The 22,774-nt window shown below is 41.5% G+C and overlaps 1 protein-coding gene across 1 annotated transcript in view; it reads left to right on the top strand.

Moving 5' to 3' along the window:
• The window catches only part of LOC133014346 (RNA-binding motif, single-stranded-interacting protein 3-like), a 135,576-nt gene extending 114,346 nt beyond the window's left edge, over positions 1-21,230 (top strand). The window contains exons 8-14 of the mRNA XM_061081552.1: positions 4,542-4,585; positions 8,291-8,387; positions 10,498-10,548; positions 16,374-16,490; positions 16,759-16,845; positions 17,368-17,492; positions 18,769-21,230. Coding sequence (XP_060937535.1) covers positions 4,542-4,585; positions 8,291-8,387; positions 10,498-10,548; positions 16,374-16,490; positions 16,759-16,845; positions 17,368-17,492; positions 18,769-18,772 — 525 coding nt within the window. The 3' untranslated portion in view covers positions 18,773-21,230. The remainder of the gene's footprint in view (positions 1-4,541; positions 4,586-8,290; positions 8,388-10,497; positions 10,549-16,373; positions 16,491-16,758; positions 16,846-17,367; positions 17,493-18,768) is intronic.
• Positions 21,231-22,774: the final 1,544 nt, after the last annotated feature.

The following is a 22,774-nucleotide window of genomic DNA, read 5'->3' as shown; positions in this document are numbered from 1 at the left end:
AGAACAAGGGAAAGTGAAGAATAATGTCGCCACCCACACTCTGATTGCAGTTTTAAATGGTTTCCCAACAATGTGCATTACATGGAGGTTGGGAAAGAGAAGGGTAGTCAAGTGAAATGAAATGGAACCAGGCTGAAACAACTGTGCACCGTAACGAGAGCTGCCACAACAGAAACAGGATGCTACGGTGCATGGGTGTTTGACTTTTGTGTTTGCTGCAGACACGGATTGCAGCTTTCATTTCTTTAGAGCCAAGAAATCTCCCCAGAGCTTAGTTAACATTAGAGGCCTCCGTGTTTAGTGATTCCTTCTTGTGTCCTGTCCTGAATTGTCGGCTGGACTCAAAATAAATGACAAGTGCTTTCAGCGGGACACCTCGCACATTTGTCAGTGGCCCAAGTCCCGACAAGCCCCACTTGGCGTTGAAGAGGAAAAGCATCCCTTCGGAGGTTTCTGCATTTGTCAGCGCCACGTCTCCGAGTCCAGGCAGACTAATAGACACTTCTGGCTGGGGAGGTGCTCTGAGGGGCCGCACCGCGTCCACACACTCAGTCAGCCGACCCTAATCTCCCAGAATCCCTCACTCGTAAATGAATCTGACCTTGGCCTTGATTATGAGACAGTGGGCCCCTGGGTACAGCCGTTGTGGGCCCCTCACCCCTCCTGCATAAGACCTAGACACCCATAGAAGAGGAGGCTGCACCCACACTGGTTGATTTGCATTTATTTCACTTTTAAACATTTTACAATAATTTTTCTTTCTCTGTCATGTGTCCTTTTGAAATCTCCTGTTAGTCTTTGTAGTCTCTTTGTGTCTCTTCATAACCTTGTTGTCTCTTTGTAGTCATCCCATTTGCCTTTTTGTGGCCTTGTAACCGTCTTTTTGCCATTTTCCTCCTCTTTGTAGCCAGGGCCGGGTCTAGACAGGCATGTATGAGGGGGCAGCCACAAATCTTGAGGGGGCATTGTGCTTTATTATATTATTATTATTATAAATTGGGATTTAGTTTGAGGGGGCACAACATTTATTTGAGGGGGCCAGGCCCCCTCTTGCCCCTGCCTAGACCCGGCCCTGTTTGTAGCCCTTTGCATTGTCATTACAAAGACCTTGTACTATCTGTCAGAAAATGTACATTTTGTGTCTCTTTACAATCAAGTCGTTGTTTTATGTTCTTTTGAAGCCCTCTTCATGGCTATTTGTATCTTTCTGTAATCATCTTTTAGGCTTTTCTGTCTCTTTGTAGCCATCTGTTAGTATTTTGGTGTCTCTTTGCAGCCTGTGTGAGCCTCTTTAAAGTCGTCTGTGTCGTCGATTCGATATGTGACTCTTCGTAGCTGTTCTGTGTCTCTGTCACTGTTTTGCGTTTCTTTGTAGTTGTTTGATTGACTCTAACAGTGAGTGGTAACTGTCAAACTGAGGTTTCTGGTCCAGTGGCCTCCTCATTGTGTCCTTACATGCTTCCCTCTGGAAATATTTGTTTCTTGCTGAAGATGAAGGAAACTTAGACGACAGGATGCAACATCAAGATGCTTCACAGAGCTGATCTCTTCTAGCTCTGGCACAGAAATCCTTTTTTGACCAAAGATAATTCAATAAATTGTCAAGGAACCATCAGTGAAAACAAATATTGCTCAAGGTGAAGGATAGAATTATTGTGTGTGATGTAAATTTGTACCTGCTTCAAATCTGATTTCTGTTAGAGGGCTGGTATGAGAATGAAAATCTGGCTTTTTAATGATTATTTTTGGCTATTTGATGTCATTAATTTCTGGCAGTCCTTTTTTATTGCTTCTGCAGTTTATATTCCCCTCGTCTTGGCAAGGAACAGTGTTTGGGGGAAAACCAAACATCGCAGCAGAGTTATGCATCAGGGCACACTTTCAACTCATGTGCCAATTTGGAGAGAAGGGCCTTGCGTGGAATATAGAGCAAGTCAAATGACTTTTGTATTGCTGCAGATATAAGAGGAGGGGGACCGATGACGGAGGGACAGACAGAGAAGGAGAAAAATAATGATGAGAAGACTAACAAAAACACAATTGATAGTTTATAAGTGGATGAAGATGTTCATTGATTCACACATGACAGAAGAAATGAAGCACAGAAAAAAAATAGTCATAGAGAATAGAGCCTGGTCTTAATAGATACTACATCCGATGGAGAGGAGGAGACTACAACTAAAATACACTTGTGTAGCTTTGTGCTGACTTTCTTCTCATACAGATTTTATGCAGCTGGAGAGCTTTATGACCACTGTTAAATTCCCTAACAGATTTCTGCTGTGACAACTACAGGCTGTGTATATAACAGCTCAGAAAAGCTGCTTTCACAAATCCAAATAACTCTGGAGAACCTCTGGACATTTTCCAGAGGGGATGTATGTGAGAACGCAAATGTCTGAGTGAGAGCCTCCTGCATTTGTTCAGAGCTTCTCCGGCCATTCCCTGAGTTGGAACACCACACAATGTCCTAATGAGCCGATGTTAGAACACAGAAGATGATCCTCTGCAGAATTCAAAGTCAGCGAGAGGGTGTGACGATGACGTTTCGAACACGTGATGGACACAAAAATTAAAACACAGACAAAGATGTCGAGAGAGCATTTTGTGATAAGGGCCAGTGCTGGTGATGATGTGCTGTAAACAAAAACCTGCAAACTCTGCAGCGGTATCAATACGTCACATCCTGCCTCTGTAAGCTGCTCCACCCCTCACCTGCTCTGGAGATGTCTGTGTTGTTCGTGATTGCATCGGGAACGAATGATTTCAGAACAAACCAGAAACTTCTATGTTTCCTTATTTACCTTCGATTGTCTCTTCTCTGCTCCTTTGTGCGTTCACAGTTGTGTAACTGACTCATTTCACACGATATGTGAAATCTTCAGCTCAATCAGACGGGTTGTCAGCTTCATGGGGCCCAGTATGGATTTATGTCTGTTTCTCTCAGTGTGTTTTTGATTTATTTTTTTGACACAGTGTTAAACATAAGTGGAGCGAACAGCAGAAATGACAGCGTTTGGTTTGAAAAGAGAAGTTTGTAGCATTTGTTTCATTGATGACAGCTCATTATTATGAAGTCCATTTATAGTTTGAGGATTTTTTTTAAACCAGAATCTTTTGGAAAAATAGATACAATGATTTTAAAGGGTTTTCCCATTAATAGACTAAGGAGCACTTTGTTGTGTTACATAGCTTAGTGCATTGTGCCACTAACTTTTTGTGTTGCTACATACAGTATCTACTATGCAAGATAATAACAGTTGCTCCTCTTTTTCCTTTGTGTGGTAATTTTTCTGTGTTTATTTTTGAACATGACACATAATTCGAAAGTGGCTCGCAAGCTCACACATAATCATTTTACTCTTAAGTGCTTTTAACTAGGGATGGGTATCGTTTGGTTTTTATCCGATACCGGTTCCTAACCGATACTTTTAAAACGATACCGGTGCCTAAACGGTGCCTGAACCGATACTTTTTTCAAAAAAGTGCACAAAACGATACTTGACTAAGAAAGGCTTTTTTTATTGCCAAATATATTAACTGTTTAAAGTAGATTATAAATATAAATAAATACAAAACCCTTTTTAACTTAAAACTATGAATAACATACGAACTGTTAACAAAAGTTTACACTATACTTAAATAAATAAAAATAAATACAAAACACACACACTCTGACTCGTGACTCTGACTTCGGTGCCTGAGACAAATGAAGACTGAGGGTCGCTTTCCCATCACTCGGAGACCCCCGTGTCTCCGAGTGATGGGGCTGTCAGGGGGGCTTCGTGGTCTTCGTTCCTCCCGCCCCGAGCCGGTCCCGGAGCCGACCCGGAGCCGACCCGGAGCCGATCGCGACGCACCGCCACGGAGGAGATGCGCCAGGCAGGGGGGGGGCAGCCAGCGCCGGGGAGAGGTCTCGCGAGGAGACCCCCCCCCCCCACACACACCTGCACGGGAGCCCTGGCGCACCCGGGGCGCGGGCAGCGCGGGGAAAAGAGTCTGTCCACCGGCCGCGGGGGCCCGGCGGGAGCAGCCGCTTCCCGTGAAGGAAGGAGCTGAAGTGTGAGGAGGCGGGACGAGCGGAGACCTCAGTCTTCCATTGGCTCAGGCACCGAAATGAGGCACCGAAATTTCCGTTGCATTTCGGTCCGGGTAGGTATCGGTTGTATTGGAACCGGTTCCATATTGGAACCGGTTCTCGGTACCCAACCCTACTTTTAACAGACTCATTCGGGAATTTTGGGCGACAGAGAACATCATCCATTGTTCTTTATTTAGCAGTTCTTTGTATATTTGGTGAATTTAAAGACAAATTATGTGCTCAGTGTTTATTGTATATCATGAATCACACTTTCCATCTCCAGTGTCTCCCTCTCTCCCTCAATTCATTACCCTTACTGGCCTGACCATTAGTCATATACAGTATTACTATGTCAGTGTTTTAATGTCAGCTGACAACACCAATAGTTTACATGTGAAACTCTTAATAATTCTTTTAAGTATTTTAACCTGTGACTGGTTTGTTTATCTTTCTCCTTCAGAGTGGCATGGCGTTGACGTATGATCCCGCTGCGATGCAGAACGGGTAGGTGGACAGTTTTCATCACAGGGTTACAAGCTGTTTCTGCAACGTATGCAACATAACTTTTTGGATTCTCACTCCACGTCAAATATGTGAAGCTAATGCAAAAAATGCTGAAGTCCTCAGCACCTGCAGACTTTACGAAACTGACACATGATCGAGCAGACCTGCAAAGATGCATCAGCCAACCATCAGCACTCTTATCTACAAGAGCACATGTTGCAAATGAGTAGAATACATATGCACAAACACACACACACACACTCTCTCTCTCTCTCTCTCTCTCTCTCTCTCTCTCTCTCTCTCTCTCTCTCTCTCTCTCTCTCTCTCTCTCTCTCTCTCTCTCTCTCTATCTCTCTCTCTCTCTCTCTCTACCTCATTCTCTCATCTTACTCTCATGCAGATTGAGCATGTATTTATGAACCTATGCATACAAGCTGTCAGACATGTAGGTTCTGATTGCTGACAGGGAAGTTGGGTGGTGTTGCAGAGCCGCTGTAAGACTTTCATCAGCCGAGGCTATCTGCAGTGCTCCCAGGCTGGATGCAGAGAGCAGAGTGTCTGCCTGCCGGTTTCAGGGGGGAAATTGGAGATCGGTCCTGTCTGCTAGGAATGCTGCTGGTGATGCGATCCCAGGAGATGCTTCCCTCCAGCTCTGTGCTTCTCTTCTCCTCCGCCTTGTCTACTCAGTCCTCCTTCCTCTTTGTTTCCCCACTTTGCCTCTTCTCCCTCTTCTTTACTCTTGTCCTGTTGTGCTCCACGAATTGTTACATCCCTTCCCTTTCTTCATATCACCTCTAAACCTGTACACCTGCCTGTCTGACCATGTGCCATTTTTTTCTGACTGTGCTCAACCATTTTTCTCCCTCCCTTCGTCCCTTCTTTGCCGTGTTGTCTTGTTTAGTCTCTTTCTTCTTCCAATTCCCACTCTCCATTTCCAAGCATCTGCTTTACTTTTTGTCTATCCTGGTGTCTCAGTGCACGTGCGCGTGCTCGTGCATGCATCAATTCATGCTCACACGCGAGCATCTGTGCGCTGGCGGTGCTTAAGCCCTCTCCGACCTCTCTTCCGAGGTCATCTGAGCTCCTTCCGGCGAAGCACTAAATGACTGCGAAATGCTAATGCAGCTAATTAGAGAGGCGCAAAACAGGGGGAGAAAGGAGTTGTATAAAAAAAGAGAGAGCCAGGCGGGGGTCAAGAGGAGGGCAAAGGCAAAAATAAAGTCAGCCCAAGGAGAGGGGAAGGGTAAGAATCAATTACAGGTTTGGTCTCTTCAAGCTCGAGCATGGCTGGTGTTCAGTGTCTGATGCCAATCCGACACTAAACCCAACTGGCCAGACTGCTTTGGCTTGTTGCCTGTCCTCTCTATTTGGAGGCTCATTTTCTCTATTTCTCAACTCTTTTCTGGTCTGCCTGTTTTCCTTTTGTTTCTCCCTCCGTCCATGCCTATGTTCTTTGCTCTCTTTCTCTGCCTTTATATCTTTCTTCTATCTCTCCTGCCCACACACACACACACACGCACAAACACAGTATATTTTAGCCCGTTCACTCACATCTCTCTGCTGAAAATTCACCGAGGTCGGCATTAAATCATTCGCTAATTTTTCAGGGCAAACTCCTGACAGTGCGGCCTGGTCACACCAGGGATCCACAAAGAGGTTTTAAATTCAATCCTCTCTTAATGTTCTCTTCGCAATTACATGTTTAGTGTATTGTTTAAACAGCTGCGCTGGAGTCCCTATTGACAGCGTGCTGCTCAAGGCTAATAGCCTCCATCAATAACCTTGGATCTGTCCTCTACCTACTATTTCTCTCTCTCAATACACATCACTCTAATGAAAAATACAATAAACACAATCAGAGAACCATATTGAATAACCTGGTTGCATTTGCTCATTTGTATTCATCAGTGACAGTAATACACTATCTCTAATGTGAGTCATACATTAATTGTACAGTCAAAAAGATTGATCCACAGAGCCGATCGGTAAAAGACTTTTTTCTTTCTTGTTTGTGATCATCACATGTTCCAGTTCTCACTCTAACTTAGATCCATACCTGTCCAGTCTGTTCAACTCAAGTGATGTCAATGGTTGAACTGTATCGATAAAGCAGATGTGCAGTAGCTCAAAGAAAACAATGCCAATACAGAATGATTGTGTTACGGTGAACGCTTGTGGTTTCCATGAAGGCTACATTTACAGGCAAAGCTACGGAGAATTGAAGAGAAGCCAAAGGTCAAAGGTGTGAAGGGAAATATAAGAAAATCTCTTACGGGGAAAAAGCTCTTTGAGCTGCATTTCTTGTATTAAGGTGCTTTACAAATACAGATTTTACTATAATTATAATTGATGATAACAACGATAGCTAATGATTTACTTGTCTATTTCCAATGTTATATTTTTGAAAATTAGGGAGTATAAGCCACTCTTGACCTTAACCTCTACTCTTTATGGACAACTAATGTTCAATTCAATCAAGAGTATAAAAAACTAACTGCATCTATGGCCTATACCTAGACCACGATCATAGCTGAGAACAGGGGGTCGTCCACTAACCTGAAGATCTATTCCAGCATCACAACTACATGTGTTCTTGTCACATCCATTCATCTGTACATCTTCCTGTCTTTGGCTTGTTGCTGAGCCCCAATTTATCACTGAATGTTGTTTATTATATTATAAAGACCACAGAGAAGAACACAGGAATGAAATAAAAATTAGATGAAAACGTTGCATATATTTGTCAGTGGTAGTTTGGAGAAACCTTTAAGTAAACCAATGTTGGTTTTAGGTGCTTTTATCCCCCAATTAAGCAACACTTGATTTGTGGCAAGTGCCTTTTTATACAATCATGGCTGTTAGAAGGAGATAGGGTAGGGTGCCTCTCTCTCTCTGCTTCTGCCTCTATCTCTCTCTTCCTTTCTTTCACTCTCTCTCCCTCCCCTCCCTCGCTCCATTATTCAGTCAACAGACACTTGGGGATCGATCGGGCACAGCAACAAGGCCTGGCAGATGAAACATGTCCTCTCTAGGTACACAATGATAAATAAAGCACCGTGAGCCACAGCATTCTACCACTGCAGCTTTTTTGGGGGGGGGGGTGAAATGGAAAAAGAGAGCAAGAGAAAGAGACAGCAAAACCAGAAGGGCAAACAAAGGTATAGAGAAGTAAACAGAGTACAAAATGCAGATGTTAAAGATGAGATGCAGCCTTCCCATCAAAGTGCCATATGCGTGTGTACATTAAAGGTGATACTGAAACATTTCACCCACCCACACATTAAGGTGATAATTTGTTATTATGCATAGCAGCGGAGCAGACTCCTCTGTAGCACGATGTGCACTCCGGTGCAGTGTCAAGTCTCATTCTGAGACGTCTTTGATGATGTGGCACAGAGTGAAGCTGCAATATTTATTGTTCCTGAGACAGCCTTGATGATGTCTGATCCGTTTTTGTCAGCGGTATCAGGAAGTGCACTGGGTGGTGGAAAAACAAAGAGGTACAAAAGGCTGAGTTTCACCTTTACACGTGGCCATCTCTGGAGAGCTAAAGCCGTGTGTGCAGAGGAGCCTTTTGACTGACGTAAAATTTTTGTCAACATTTTACCGTTTTTTTTTCAATTGCTTTGGATCAGTTTCATCCCATTTATAGGAATTCGCTGAAAAAAAAGTCAAATCATTTAATTTCCTTGTTTCCTTCCATAGGTTCTACTCTTCACCGTACAGTATCTCCACCAATCGGATGATTGCACAGACATCGATCACACCCTTCATCGCTGCCTCTCCCGTCTCCACATATCAGGTGGGTGGATCCTGTCTCAGCTCCTGTAGTTTATGTCCAGACTTGTGGAGATTTTCGTTTCACCAGACGACGACCATTTCAAACAGTGCGGGTGGCGACAGGCAGTTTGGACGCTCACTGTATAAGAAAAGATAGAAGTTGTGTGTTTGGATCGATAACTTTACAGCTTAAATTAGAATTACTTGAATCTGGTCCAAGGCAACATTGCGAAGCACCCAAAAGTTCCAGCGTCCGCCATATTTCTTGACTTCCTGCCTAGCTGTCAGATTTAGCAAAGCAACTAATGCTCTCAGTCCGACACAGCTCCAAAATGGCATATACGGGCATATACTGCAACCTGCTAGCACACAACAAAACTATATTTGTAACCTCGTTTTAAAGATGTATGTCTTCAGCAGGAACCAATGGGTGATGCACATATTCATAGATGTTTTCTATCTTTTCATTGGAGGTGCTGAGAGTTAGAAAATGATAGAACGATAGCTGCTATAGCTTCAGTGAAGTTAAGAAAAACGCGGTGGAAGGATACGCATTCGGTCAGGAAAGAACCCATTCAATTGTGAAGCAGACCTGCATCCAGGAATTTAAACATAGGAGCACGGTCTTCGACATTGCGAGATACTGGATGAAAAAAAATCTGGGATATTTATGAGTGTGTGTGATTTGGTTCCGATCAAAAAATAAATGGATCTCGTGAATTAACATTTGGTTTTATAAGGGGACTGTTGGATCTCGAAGGATGTATGCACTCTACTGAGTGACTTTCTAGTTTCAAATGTTCCTTTCAGGTCAAGAAAGACTTTAAGAAAGAGAAGTCATCAGTTCCCTTGAATTTAAAGCTGATTTGTCACTTCACAATTTTCAGCCGGATTTGCCAGTAGCCGACGAGATTTGCAAATCGCAGACAAAGGCCCCCACTCGGCGCTCGATTGGCAGTCATCAGTTGCTATGTGTGAAATTTTGAAAGATGCAATCAGATTTCCAACGTGCTCGGAAACTAGTCAGAGTCTGCGACTTCTCTAGCCAACTCCAGCCAATCAGAGTGCAGAACGGGGTTAAGGTGGTGAACCTACATTTAGTAGTGAGATGCCCCATTGGGTCTTACTCAACACATGTCTGTAATTTTGTCCCTTTAGTTGATCCTCAGTTTGTAAAACCTGTAGAAGAGAAAGAGAGAGAGAGGTCCTCCCCCACAGGTTTCCCTACATACAAAGCACTGCTGTAAATGAGAAAGACAAATGCAAAGACACATCTTCACCTGAGCTGAATGACATGAGACACAATCAAATCCTGCTTTGTGAGGAGGTCACGAGAATGTGTTAACCTGCCTTGTGTTACTTCAACTCCCTACAGACAGACGGAGATAAGCGGACACACACATGCACACACATTACTCTGAAACCTGCACACACATACCATACATGTGACAGAGGAGTCTCCAGGGAGGTGTTTCTCCTCATATTAGGCTCGGGCACTGGGCAGCAGTATGAGATGAAAGTGGTGATTTGTGGCCTAGTCAGACTTTGATGATGAAACCGACACTGTGAAGCAGTAATTATTAGACTGTATTGCTCTCTGTGGTCTTCATATCCTCTTATAATTACAACATAACATACTGTATAGTGGACCCTCAGTTACGGCTGTAATATTCACTGCCGCAGGGACTGAGGCTCTGAAATGGGCTTGTAGAGACTAAGCTAATGATTAATTTTCTCTCTTCTCCTCTTTGGTTTTCTCATTTTCGCCCGCTTCCTGTCATTCTGTCTCACAATTGTCCTTCTTTATGTTCCCTCCTCTTCAATTCTTCACCCACTTATAACAATCTTCTTTTTGATCTTGCCTCTCCTCTCATCTCCTCCTGACCTCCCTTCTGGATCCTCCTACTCATCCTCTCCATTTTTTAATTACTTTATTTTTCTCTTCCTTCCTTTCTGTCCACCCTGTGTCTTTTTTATTCCTATTTCCTTCGTCATCTCTCTTCTCTTCTCTTCTCTTCTCTTCTCTTCTCTTCTCTTCTCTTCTCTTCTCTTCTCTTCTCTTCTCTTCTCTTCTCTTCTCTTCTCTTCTCTTCTCTTCTCTTCTCTTCTCTTCTCTTCTCTTCTGTCCACAGGTCCAGAGTACATCTTGGATGCCACATCAACAGTATGTTATGCAACCCACAGTAAGTTTTTGAAAAAGCCATCATTTTTTATTATATTTGAATTGAATTGTTCATTGTCTTCAGATTTCTTTTTCAATCTCACAATTCACTGTGAATGTCACATACACTGGTAAACTGGTATAAATCACTGAAGAAAAAAGAAAAGAATAGAAAGAATTATACAGTTTCTAACAAGAGTAGCAGAGCACCAGAGAAAAAACTGTCGCCCCACATCTGAGTCCTGCTCTGCTGAATTAGCCTGTGAATAACCTCCTTACAGCAACTACAAGAGCTCAGTAGAGCCAAGTCTGAAATCCATTATAAAAGGCTGCTCCCTGCTGGTTTCAAATGAAACTGCAGGTTCAGAGAAGTGTAGTTTTGAAAATGCAGTATGAACTGATGTTAAAGTTTATTTAAGGAGGAAATTATTGATCTGAAGTATACAAATGTACATATAATCAATAAACAAAAATAATTTGTTAATAAAACATTGTGGACCCCACTGTACAAACTCAATATGATACAGTATGATATACTACTAGCCATATAACACAGCCAATTCTCCCTGTATGGAGACCTGTGTGTCTGTTTGTCTGATGTGAAGGATTCACACTGTCTGAGCTCAGCACAAGCACACAACTACACACAAGTGCTCACAGCTTTCAGTAAAACATAGAAATGCGTTAAAACACACCCACACATACAGTGACACATGTAGTCACATATATTGACTGTGTGTGTAGGTGTACACTCACCTACAGATTGTCCGTCTTCTTCTTCTCTCATACGCACTCACACACAAACATAACCTTGAAACAGACGTCAAGGTTTTCCCTTAATTTTAGCCACAGACGGTAATAGTTATAACAACAACCTCCACAGAGTTTGCTGTGAGCCCCTCACTGATGTCCTCACAGCAGCTACACAAACATGTAGTATAAATCCCTACACTTTCAACTTATCCATGGATTTACGCTTAATTCTGTAGATGTGTTTTTATAATTGGCGCACGGAGAGAGGTATGTTTTCTCATGTCTCATATGAGATAAACTGGTTAATTAACAATAGACTAAATAAGTAGGAAGCACAATAGATTCCTGTTGGGACTGTACAGTGACCTTGAAAGAAAAAAGGATTTGTTGATTTGTTTACTGGTTTTCCCCATGTGTGGTTTACATTATGATGTTAATGATTTTAACATGAGCTCGGGAAAGAACCTTTGGATCTGTAAATGGTGCATTTGATTTTATACACATGGGTTTTAATTAAACCTGTTCTCACAATATCCTCTTCTTGGACTGGGTTAATATGAAAATGGAACAAATGAATGTCCCTTTTGGAAAACATATTTTCATATTTTTCGGGTAAATTATCGGTAAGTCAGAAAGGTTTATGAATCAGGAATCCTGATTCTGCCGGGGTTAGGGTTAGTTCTTGTTCTTTGAGTTTGCATGTTTTCTCCATCTCTGTGTAGGTTTTCCTTTCACAAAACATGGAGTTTTGGGTTAGGTTATTTGGAGACTTTAAATTGTCCCTTGGTGTGAATGTTAGTGCCGTTTCTCTGTGTATGTTGGCCCTGACATACACAGGTGACCTGTCCAGGGTGTACCCCTCCTCTCATCTCATGTCAGCTGGGATTGGCGCAGTTAACCCCCCACGATCTTGAAAGGATGAGCTGTATCAGTGGTTCCCAAACTCTGGGTCTGGACCCTCAGGGTGGTCGCGAGTCATAGAAGTAGGGTCACAAGATAATTTAGAGAAAAATCCAAATACAATGTCTCTTTAAATTTCAGTATCACATTTTAGCCATAATTATTCCAAGAGCTAAAAGATAGGCCTTAAAAGTTAAATCCAAAATAAAATCATGCAAATAATCATCAACTTTCTGATTTTCTTTGTCTCATGGTTGATTAACAGTACCAGAGGAAACATTACAACATTTGAAGATGATTAGGAAATAACAATGTATATCTCTTAAAATAATGAGTGGTCATATGTCCCTGTTTTTTTGGGGGTTCGGGAGTCTGCATTGGCAGTTCTTAACATCCACCGACTATTTAATTCCTGAAAAATGTGATGATGCCCGGTTGAAATAGACAGAGGTTGGCGGGTTTAGAGGTGTAGAGCCCTGCACTGAATTTCTAAAGCGAAAATGGTCCATATCAATAGTTAAAGTTGTTCCTAATTCGGTTGCTCCTCCTCTCTGTCATCCTCTCTTCCTCTGCCTCCCTCTTTGTGTCTATCTATCAACTTCTAAAAACGTTCTGTTTTCATGTCTGATTAAAATTATATCTGTGAGAGAGGATAATGCCCCTCTGTAAATGTGTTTTCAAACAAATGTTCCGTCTTATTATCTGGCAGGCCACTCGATATGGCTTCCTTCGACTTGGTGAGAAGACAGAGAGGGGCAGAGATAAAAGAGAGGAAGGAATGAGGGATTTGGAGAAAGAGAAAGTGAAGAAAGCGGCTGCATTCTGACAGAGAGAGGACGGGGGGAGAGAGAGGCAGGCGCGTGGGGAAGGAGAGGAAAGAAGGGATTACAAAGAATAAATTGAGAACAAAGAAAAGAAAACAACGGCTGCAAAAGCATGTCTGGGCCGTGTGTGCCCGTTCCCCAGCCTTGTCTCTGCATAGTCAAAATCCCTGTTAGACAACAAAAGGCGAGAGCTAGTCATTGTATTTCCTGGATACAGAGGAGCTCGGCATATTAAATCTGCGTCAGGGAGGGAGACTGGGAGAGACACTGTGGCTTAATTCTGTTCCTATGGCAGCGGAGGCTTCTTCCTCACTGATGCACCACAGTTAATGAGCGGGGACTTCGATTAACGGCGTGCACTCATTGACACCTATAGAGCGACGCACACGAGCGCGCCTCTGTTAATCTCTCGGTCAGATTCTAACATGCTAATTTGTCAGGTTGCTGTGAGTGTCGCTCACACACTACAGATACACACTACACACTCGGTTGCTAAAGGAACGAGTGACCTTATTATGTGGCTAGAGTAAGAGACATTAAAACAGTGATATGTTCCGTTTTCGTTCCTCGGGAATAAAGAGAGGGCACTCACACTCTGACACTGTGTTTACACACAGACACGACACAATTCAAATACACACACAAGCACACAAACACACCTATACACACACAATCAGTGGAGTGCCTTAAGGACTGTATTCCCGAGCCTTGGTGGAATGCCCAGATTACTTGAACTCCCTGTCTTTACATCTTAATTAGTGAGAGGATGGCTTTGTGCATAATTACTCACAAATCCCCCTACAGGAAATGAATGCATTACCCTAACCATGCATAGCAAGACAGACAAGGGAGGCGGCTTATTGGGGAGGGATGTAATGAGACATCCAAAGAATTGGGATTTCTGGTCTTCCTGAGTTAAATTGCCGTGTTAAACCCATTTGAGGAGACAAAGGGTTTGGAGGAAGCACAGTTCACGAAATATCTGAGCCTGCAAATACGGCACAATACTGACTTTTGAAATGGTGAGATCCTGTGTTTGCAGAGCTGTCCCCTATGCGTGCAAGCAGGTGTCTCCTTTTTGCTTCATCTTGTCCAATAAAATTCCTGTGGGCTTTCGTGCATTAAGAAACTGCAGGTGAGACAGAGAAATACGGGTGTGTTCCCGCTAACATTTGTAGTGGAGCAATTCAAACATCTGCTTTTCAGAGCACGCCACCTGCGAGAGAACAAGCAGCTATTCATCGCAACTGGCAGCGGTTAGTGGTTTTCTCTCAAACTGGCATCATTATCAGTAATACAGTGTATTTGATGCTGCAGGGTGCCTGCAGCGCTCTGTTAGTCAGCTTCACTTCGCTGCTGGGAAAAAAAAAATGACAGCAAAAGAAGGGGGAGGATGAAGAGGAGGATGAAGGGGACAGTGAGAGGCAGAAGGAGCAAGTTCAAAGTTGAGGCAGATCTTGTGTGTTTCTCTCCCTCCTGTCCTTTGGGAAAAAGTAACCGTCTTGTGTGCTGTGTACTCATTTATTGCTCGTCTGATACATGACAACATTAACACACACTCTGTTACACACTAATACACTCACACACAGTGAATGTGGAGAAGGCGGGTTTAACACTTGTACTGCTATAAATCAGAGCAGATAATTAGTCTGTGCTTCCCTTTCCTGTAAACACCTTTCTCTCCTTATGGAGGCCTGCTGTGATATTGGATAAAGTGACAGAAAGAGCGAGGGAGGATGAGAAGTCATTAAAGAGGGAATGTATTGTATAGCTGGATGAAGAGCTCGGGTATTAGCTTCATTCTGGCTGCTTAATCTACCTGCCCACGCCAAAGATTTGTGCAGGTTTTGTGGGTATGGATCTGTCGTTGCATCTGTGTGCGGGTGCCTCCCTGTGTGTTTTTATACAGTACGTGTGTGTGCTTGCAGGAGAAGTGCCACTCATGCACTTGTGTTGTTGGAGACCGTGTTGACAGAGTGTTTCTGATAGCCAGGCTGCTGTGTTCTTCAAACAGGTCTCCTCATGAAGACAGCAGTCAAGAGGAAGAGCACTCAACATTGTTAACAGTTTCCGACAACCCTTGTGTGTGTGTCTGTGTGTGTGCTTGTGTGTGTGCCTCTGTGTGAAGCTCGCAGACGTTAAGCATCTTCACTTACAGATTCGCAACTGTGAACAATTGACAGATTGTGTGTGCCTTCGAGAGGAACGCCTCACATAGCCAGAACTTCCATTTCTCTGTGTGTGTGTGTGTGTGTATATGTGTGTGTTTGCTTATGTTTTTCTGTGTTGTTCTGTTGTGAGCTTCCCTCTGAAACCCTAAAGAACCAGAGCTGCCGTGCATCTGGGCTTGTGCCTAAAATACCTAAATTCTACCTGTGTTCTTCCAAACGTCCCGCGTCAACACACACAAATACTTTAAGGAGCAACACTGACAAATATCCGCCGATGCTGTCTCTGCTCATGGGAAGTGTAGTTAAACAGTGATCATAAAAGTGCGGTGGTTTTTAACGCTGCAAGGACGTTGCCAGGCACCTCGATTTCCAGCGTGAGGAGTCTCCTATTAAACCTTTACGGAGCTGAGTCTGTGGCAGAGCTAGAGTGAAAAAGTGGAGCTCAGTGCATCAAGGTGTAAGGCTGCATCAAAGCCCTTCACATGGAGGAGATTTACCGTGAAAAGCTTTTCTGCTCCGCTCAGAAGTATGTTGTATCAAGCCTGCCAAAGCCTGGCTGACTGGTTGCATTTGCCACGTACAGAGTCAAACCATTTGCAGTCATCAGACATGACCGGGTTGGAAATGTAACCTGCACATTTGAAAAAGGTGTTTTTAGCTGTATATCATAAAAGCCAAAAGATTATGCCGCGCAAAATATGTAGAATACAGTTTTTTTTACTGTTGGCCATCTTAGTTATGTGTCATTATCTCCACTGTGGAGGTTATGTTTGTTTGTGGTTTGCTTATCAGCAAGATAATGCAAAAACAACTTAAAGAAAGACCACAGAAATTTGGTGGAATGGAGAAGGTGTTGGTCAAGGAAGAAACTGTTAATTTTTGGAGCAGATCAGAGGTTGAATCAAGACATTTTTTGCTTTTTTTTTTACATTGTGGGACATTTTGACGCATTCCCCAGTGAGTAATTCACGGAACTTGTTTTAAGTCAGGCTTGTTCAGGGGACTTATTTCTATAAATATGTGCAATTTGATTGACTTGAAGAGGACTATTGGGCCTTGGTGGATGTATAAAGCTCGGCTCTCAGTGCCATTCCATAGTTTGAATAGTGACCTTGATGTTGTTTCCCTCACACTCTTCTGGCCATGTTCACCGGTGTCGATAACCCAGTTGCTCACGTGTCCTTCCTTCCTCCCTCCAGGGTGCTGTCATCACCCCAGCCTCGGCCATAGAGCCCAGTTTGTCTCTTCACCCCTCCAGTGTCATGGCTCCTCTCGCCCAGCAGATGAACCACATGTCTCTGGGCACCACAGGCACAGTGAGTCTTAGCATTTTTCTTCTTCATGCATGTGTTTGTCTACATTTCAAGTTAAACAGTCTCCACAGACTTCATGCGTAAACCACACAGCCTTTTTTGGGAAAATGCCTTTGCCTGTTTATAACCAGCCTGAAATGTGCAATGACCTTGGGCCCACGGCCAAACTGTTGCTATGAACTTCATCGTGAAATAGCTTCTCTTAATCCAGGGATTCGGGATGAGGTATTGCTTCTATCACAATAATGTGTGTCCCTCTTTCTCTCTGCAGTACATGCCTGCTGCAGCGGCTGCTTCTATGCAAGGAACCTACATTCCCCAGTACACTGCAGTGCCTGCCTCTGCCATCACAGTGGAAGTAAGTAAACAAGATGGTTTCTTGACTAAAAACTGGTAACACCAACTTCATACAGTAGCCTGTACTTTATAGAGCATATCAGTGGCCTCCCACTTTTAGAATCGCTCTGGTCCAGAAAGTGAATTTCTTATTTATTTTCTCCCTTGGCGTTTTATAAAATTCTTATGAACTTACGGAATGAATCTTGACCACAAAATATTTGATTAAGGCATCTACACATCCCATATATCATTGGGAATGATCCCTTTCCAATGACTTCCAGGGCACTTCTTCTTGAATTTAACTTTGTTTTACTGATCTTCCTCATTTAAAAAAAGCACAGCATGTTAGATCCAGGTCCAAGACGTTGATGACATCAGAATCCCCCCCTCACATTGAATCAATATCTAGTAAATGTTTTTGTCTTTTGTAAACTGTTTGGATTCTCTCAGTGAACCTTTGCTAAGTGGAGGTTGAAACTCAGTCTTCTTGTTGCCTGATATTGTTTTCATATGGGACTTATTTCTGTGTTTCTGGTGTCAGGGCGTGGTGACAGACGCATCTCCCCAGACAGCCGCCCCTTCCTCGCAGGACGCCAACGGGCAGCAGCCTTTATCTATGGAGAGCACAGGGGATCATGCCACAGCCTACTCTTACCAGCAGACTAAGTGAGTGGAAAGCTCAATTTGTTATCACATTCCCCCTGTGCAGCACGATATCACTCCTGCAATGCACCGTTGTGACAGCCAAGAAATTGAATAAGTATATTTCCCAAAGAGTCAAAATAGCAATTTTTATTTAGTGTGTCTGCTTTGAAAGACCTTGGATAAAGAGAGGCTTATCATGCAATCATCAGTTATTATTATAGTGTTTGCTAAGGCCGTGATTCCCTAATGAAATGAATAATGTTAAGTAGTCTACACAACAGTTATGGTCCATATGGGGGACCACAAATGTCAAGTGTTTTATTCATTTACAACACATTTTACAGTGAAACTAGCCATTTATACATTTGTATATATACAAAAAAAAATTGTTTATATATTCAGATTATAAATAATCCATTATTTGTCATAGAAATCTACTAAATGTGCCACTTGTATTGTATGGTGGCTGCAACTCGTCACTATTAAAGTTTCAGCATGAAAGCTGCACCCAGCATGTTGAGAATGGGCACTGCAATTAATATAAAGAGACAATTTAAGATAAACAAGGAATCAAAATTATTTATAATATATCCATTCATAAGTAAAAAGGTCAAATAGAACAACAGCAGCTTGTTACCTCTCTCGGCTAATTTGCATAATTTCACCTGTTTAAAGCCAAAATGGAGAAGCTGAACAACAAAAATGAGAAATGGTAATGGGAAAATATATTTTATTTCCATCGTTCATGAATGTCTTTTAACTAATATTCTTATTGACCCTAACTTTATGTTGTTTTTGTAATCCCCCTTTAAAGTTTCAGAGGGTTAATTGGTGAATTTATATTTTAGTTATTGGTAACAATTATTATTCCATTTTAAAATATCAGATAATATTTTGTCTATTTAATAAGAAATTAATATTGTAATCTGTAAACAAATGTATTAATGTGAATCTTATTGTACATTTCATATTATCAACTAAATGCTTTATGACTATTTGCATTACACTCCTTCATACAGTAGCCTACAGTTAATGCAATTCTCTAACGTTTGTTGTGTTGTTGTTCACAGGATCTTTTCAACCTTGGCTTGTAAAACACAAACTCCCTATTTTTATCTTTCTCCTTGTGTTTGACTTGTTTTTCTACAACTTTGATAACCTGCTGCTGTTTTTTATTTACACACAATAGTTGGACAAAGAATGCTAAAGAAGAACCCTTTAGACACACTAACACTGTCCAGAGTTTCCTCAGCTGCCCAATTTTCTTTTCACTGACTTGTTTTTCTGTCTCTTTCAGATAAACAGATCGGTGGGGATCGTTGCTGCGTTGCCTTCCGAAGGACTGCACTGAGGCGCTGGAGACACGGACAGAATCAAGATGAAACAGGGACAAAGGCAGGGAGGTGAGGGACAACACTGAGCGCAGAATGCTTCCACTGTGCACAGGCACCGAATAAAAGACAAAAAGATGAAAAAAAAAATCAATTCTATTTCTTACCTGGTCGAACCAAGAAATGACGCTTCGCTGAACTCGAGGACGATGAAATAAAACGCACTCCGCAACTGTGAGTTTATCATTTCTCAACACGAGACCGGACATTGCCTCCAAAGGAAAACGAGAAGAAACTAAACTCAACCAACAAGCTGTACAGAAAAAAAAAGAACATTTGAATGTGCAGGTAGATTTTCAGACTTTTTTTATAAAAAAAAAATACGGAAGGAAGCAAAGTCAGCAGGTTGTCTTCCTTTGATATTAAGCTACATTATTTTCATCCTTTTTATTATTTGAGTAGTTTTCTAGAATATCAATGTTTTTCTTAAATCTTTATTGCCTTAATTTTTTTCAAACTTTGGAAAGGAATTTTTTTCCATGGCTTTGAATTATAATTTTTTTTAAAAGACTGAGTGATTGAATGATTTAAGGGGTTCCTCGAGTTTTGGAGAACCTTGAAGATGAAATCTACAAAGTTTTCTGTACAGGATTTAAAAAAAATAAGGTTGTATTTGTATGAAGATAATTTTAAATTATGTGGTGCGATGCAGCTGGTGTTGGTCGATAGGGTAAAAAAAAAAAAAAAAAAAGCTTCTTTAATGCGACTTGTGGAAAGGGTCAGTCCACTGCTCCCTGGAGTTTAGCTCCATCAGGGGAATCAAGTTCTGTTTCTCCACTGCATTTGTATTGTTTTGTTGTTTTTGGGGTCTTTATTACTTTCCAGAACGTTTTGCTTTGCCTGCTTTGCTTGTCTCACTGCAAAAAAAAAAAAAGAGAGTAATATTTCTGACTTTGACAAAAAGCTGAAAAAAACGTGCTAGGATTTTTAAATGTGCAACAAGCAATAGTTTTAGAAAACAACTGTTGACAGTTTCTTTAGTCTTTCTTAACTGTTGAAGAAATCGCAGCCGACAGGTGGCATATTTTATACCAAAGATGAAGAAACTAAGTAGTGAAGAGATCTTCCTTGTGTTGCGTTCTCTTTATTTTTTCACCTCTGAAACAGATTTTTATTTCTTGCTTCTCATGCTGTTGGTGTGCGAGATGTTTTTGTTTTTTTATATATAAGTTAATGAGAACACGCAGAAGGTGTTTAACACAATTGCCTCAAACAAAAGAGTGTTCGCTGAGATGTTTCGTTTGTCATGTGGTCTTAAGATCTAAAGTGGAGCTGTAACATCTGTTTGGAGACCAATCACCCTGTGGTAAGGAGGAGATATTAAAAACACAAGTATATTTTTGGGAATAAGTCGGTATAGTTTATTCAAGTGGTGAAAAGGCTGAAAATGCATCATATCCTGTGGAATTTGGGGGTGTTAACACCAAGCACGCCATCCTCAGGCTGCATCGACCAATCTCATGTCCTACGTGCAGTGATGCTGGCTGCTGTAAGTCATTACCACGATTTCCAAGTTAATCATCGCGAACGTCTCAGTGCACACAACAAACCGCTCGCTGTCTTGCCAAACAGAAGCCATTTGAAATGTGAGCATGGCGATGAAATCTGTCAAAAAAAGGGCATTTCTGTTAAACAAAATCATGTCAGCTTATGTATATTCTCCTAAAGAAGGATGTTTTAGTTTTTGTGTTGCCTTTGTTATTTTTGAGAACTGATTATGATATGTGAGCTGCTAAACACTTTTCAGTATTGGGGATTTAGGTTGTTTTGTGTTGGGTGGGGGTAGAAGAGGTGGTGCCGCTCCCTTGGAATGACAAGTTTTACGGCGGGATATTGACGATGGGGTGTACTGAAAAAGAGGGAAATGGATGAGAAAATTAAAAAAATTAAATGAAAAGAACTTGCTGCGGGATCACAACCGTAGAGCCCCACCCACCTGACCATCCACCAATGAAAGGAAGCTAGACAAACAGGAGCAAACATGAACGGAGAACGAAAGGTTCAACCAAAATCGAGCGATACAAACCTCTAATGGAAAGTAAGTTATTGAAAGAAGAGAGAGAGAGATGGAGAGAGAGAGAGAGAAACAGACAGAGAGACAGACAGAAAGAAGGAGGAAGCGAGAACAAAAGTAATATTTATGAGATCTTTTTTTTGTACAGATGTGTAAAAGAAGATGCAACAGAAATAACTTTGATGATGCTATTTTTTTATTTGCTTGGTCACATGCCTCCCATCTCTTTCAAATTGTGATTCTGAGAGTGTCTGTAGAACCAGTGGATATTGCTGTAGTTCCAAATGTCTTCTTTTTTCTTTTTTGTTTTCTTTTTAGACAAATCTTTCAATAAAAAAACTGTTTTAAACAGCCCATACTCATCTTGTGTTTTTGGCAGATGCAAGACTTCACCACTAGAGGGCCCTGTTGTGAATGAAGGGTTGAATTATCAAGACAGTCATAATACAGTCAGCCCATTGTATGAGTATTGTACTATTGTTCTACTCTCCAGCAGTGGGGAGATGGAACAAACTTTTAATTTTACCTCTAAAACATATATCATCAAATATCTGTTCTTTCTATTCCACTACAGTTTTACATGCACTGTTTTATATGATTACAAATTTACAGTGGAATTCTAGTCCAATCAGATCGGGCAGGTAACATTAGACTCCACCTCCTCTAGCAGCAGCATGGTGAAGAAGAAACTCCTGAAGTGGATTCAGAAGAGGCCACTGCTATGACTCCACCATTAATTAATATCAAAATGAGTTTTCAGTAGCATCATGTGCAGTATTCCTTGTTAATATGACAGAGTCTGTATTATTTTTGTATTAACCAAGTATACAGTAGACACAGTTAATGAATTGATACTCTGTTGCATTAGGGATGAGGCAAGTAAGTGTACTTGTATTGCTCACGATGCATTTGAAAGCAAGCACTTACTTTTACTCAAGTAGAAAATGTAATGGCATACCTTTACTTTACATTTCTATGTCTGTCTTTTTGTACTTTTACTTATAGTAAAATGTTTGAGTACTTCCTCTACAACTACTCTCCAGTAAGCAGACAATAGCATCAGTGAATGTCTCCCAGACAGAGTTTAATGTTTACAGAATGGCAAAATACTTTTTCCCAGGTTTTGGATTCAAATCTACACACTTAATCAGTCAAATATAACTGCTCCCTCTCAGCTATTCTTTTCCCCATCCAGATTCAGGGTTTCAGGATTTCTCTGACTGACTCATCTCTAGATCTGACATCTGGAGTTTATACAGAAAAAGCCATCACAATCGCTCAGCTTTTCAAACATGTTAAGAAATCCCCTTCTTGGGTTATTCATCATGATTCTTATTTTTGTAAGCATTAATACAATTACTTTATCTTATCCATTTCACAGTCTTACTCTCTTCATCCATGTATATTTGGTCATTCATAACCATGATTATACATTGATTTATCTTCTTGTTTTTCTTATTTTTACTTTCCTATAACCTCCTTCCCCTCATTCTGTTGTTCCCTCTGTGATTTCCCCCCCTTTGTGGATTGGATTCCATTTCATTCCATTCCATTGCATTCTATTTCATTTAGCTGATGCTTTTATCCAAAGAGACTTACAATAAGTGCATTCAACCATGAGGGTACAAACCAAGAACAACAAGAATCAAGAAAGTAACATTTTCTTGGATCCCTCATTGGAGCTGATATCTCAGGTGTTCTGTCACTGTAATAATCTGTGAACCATGTTTCCAGTTGTGCAGCCGACTTGTGGTGCCTCTGACGTTAACTTTACTCTGTGGAGTAAATTTCTATGAGTTTGAAGCCTTGTAGGCTTCACAGATGTGACATCAATATTTGTTTATGTTTGTTTTGTCAATAACGGTTAAATCTACAGTCAATAAGGCTACATACTGACA

Source organism: Limanda limanda, chromosome 11, assembly GCF_963576545.1.
Source record: "Limanda limanda chromosome 11, fLimLim1.1, whole genome shotgun sequence".
Lineage (NCBI taxonomy): Eukaryota > Metazoa > Chordata > Actinopteri > Pleuronectiformes > Pleuronectidae > Limanda > Limanda limanda.
This window is presented reverse-complemented; position numbering and strand designations above follow the sequence as displayed.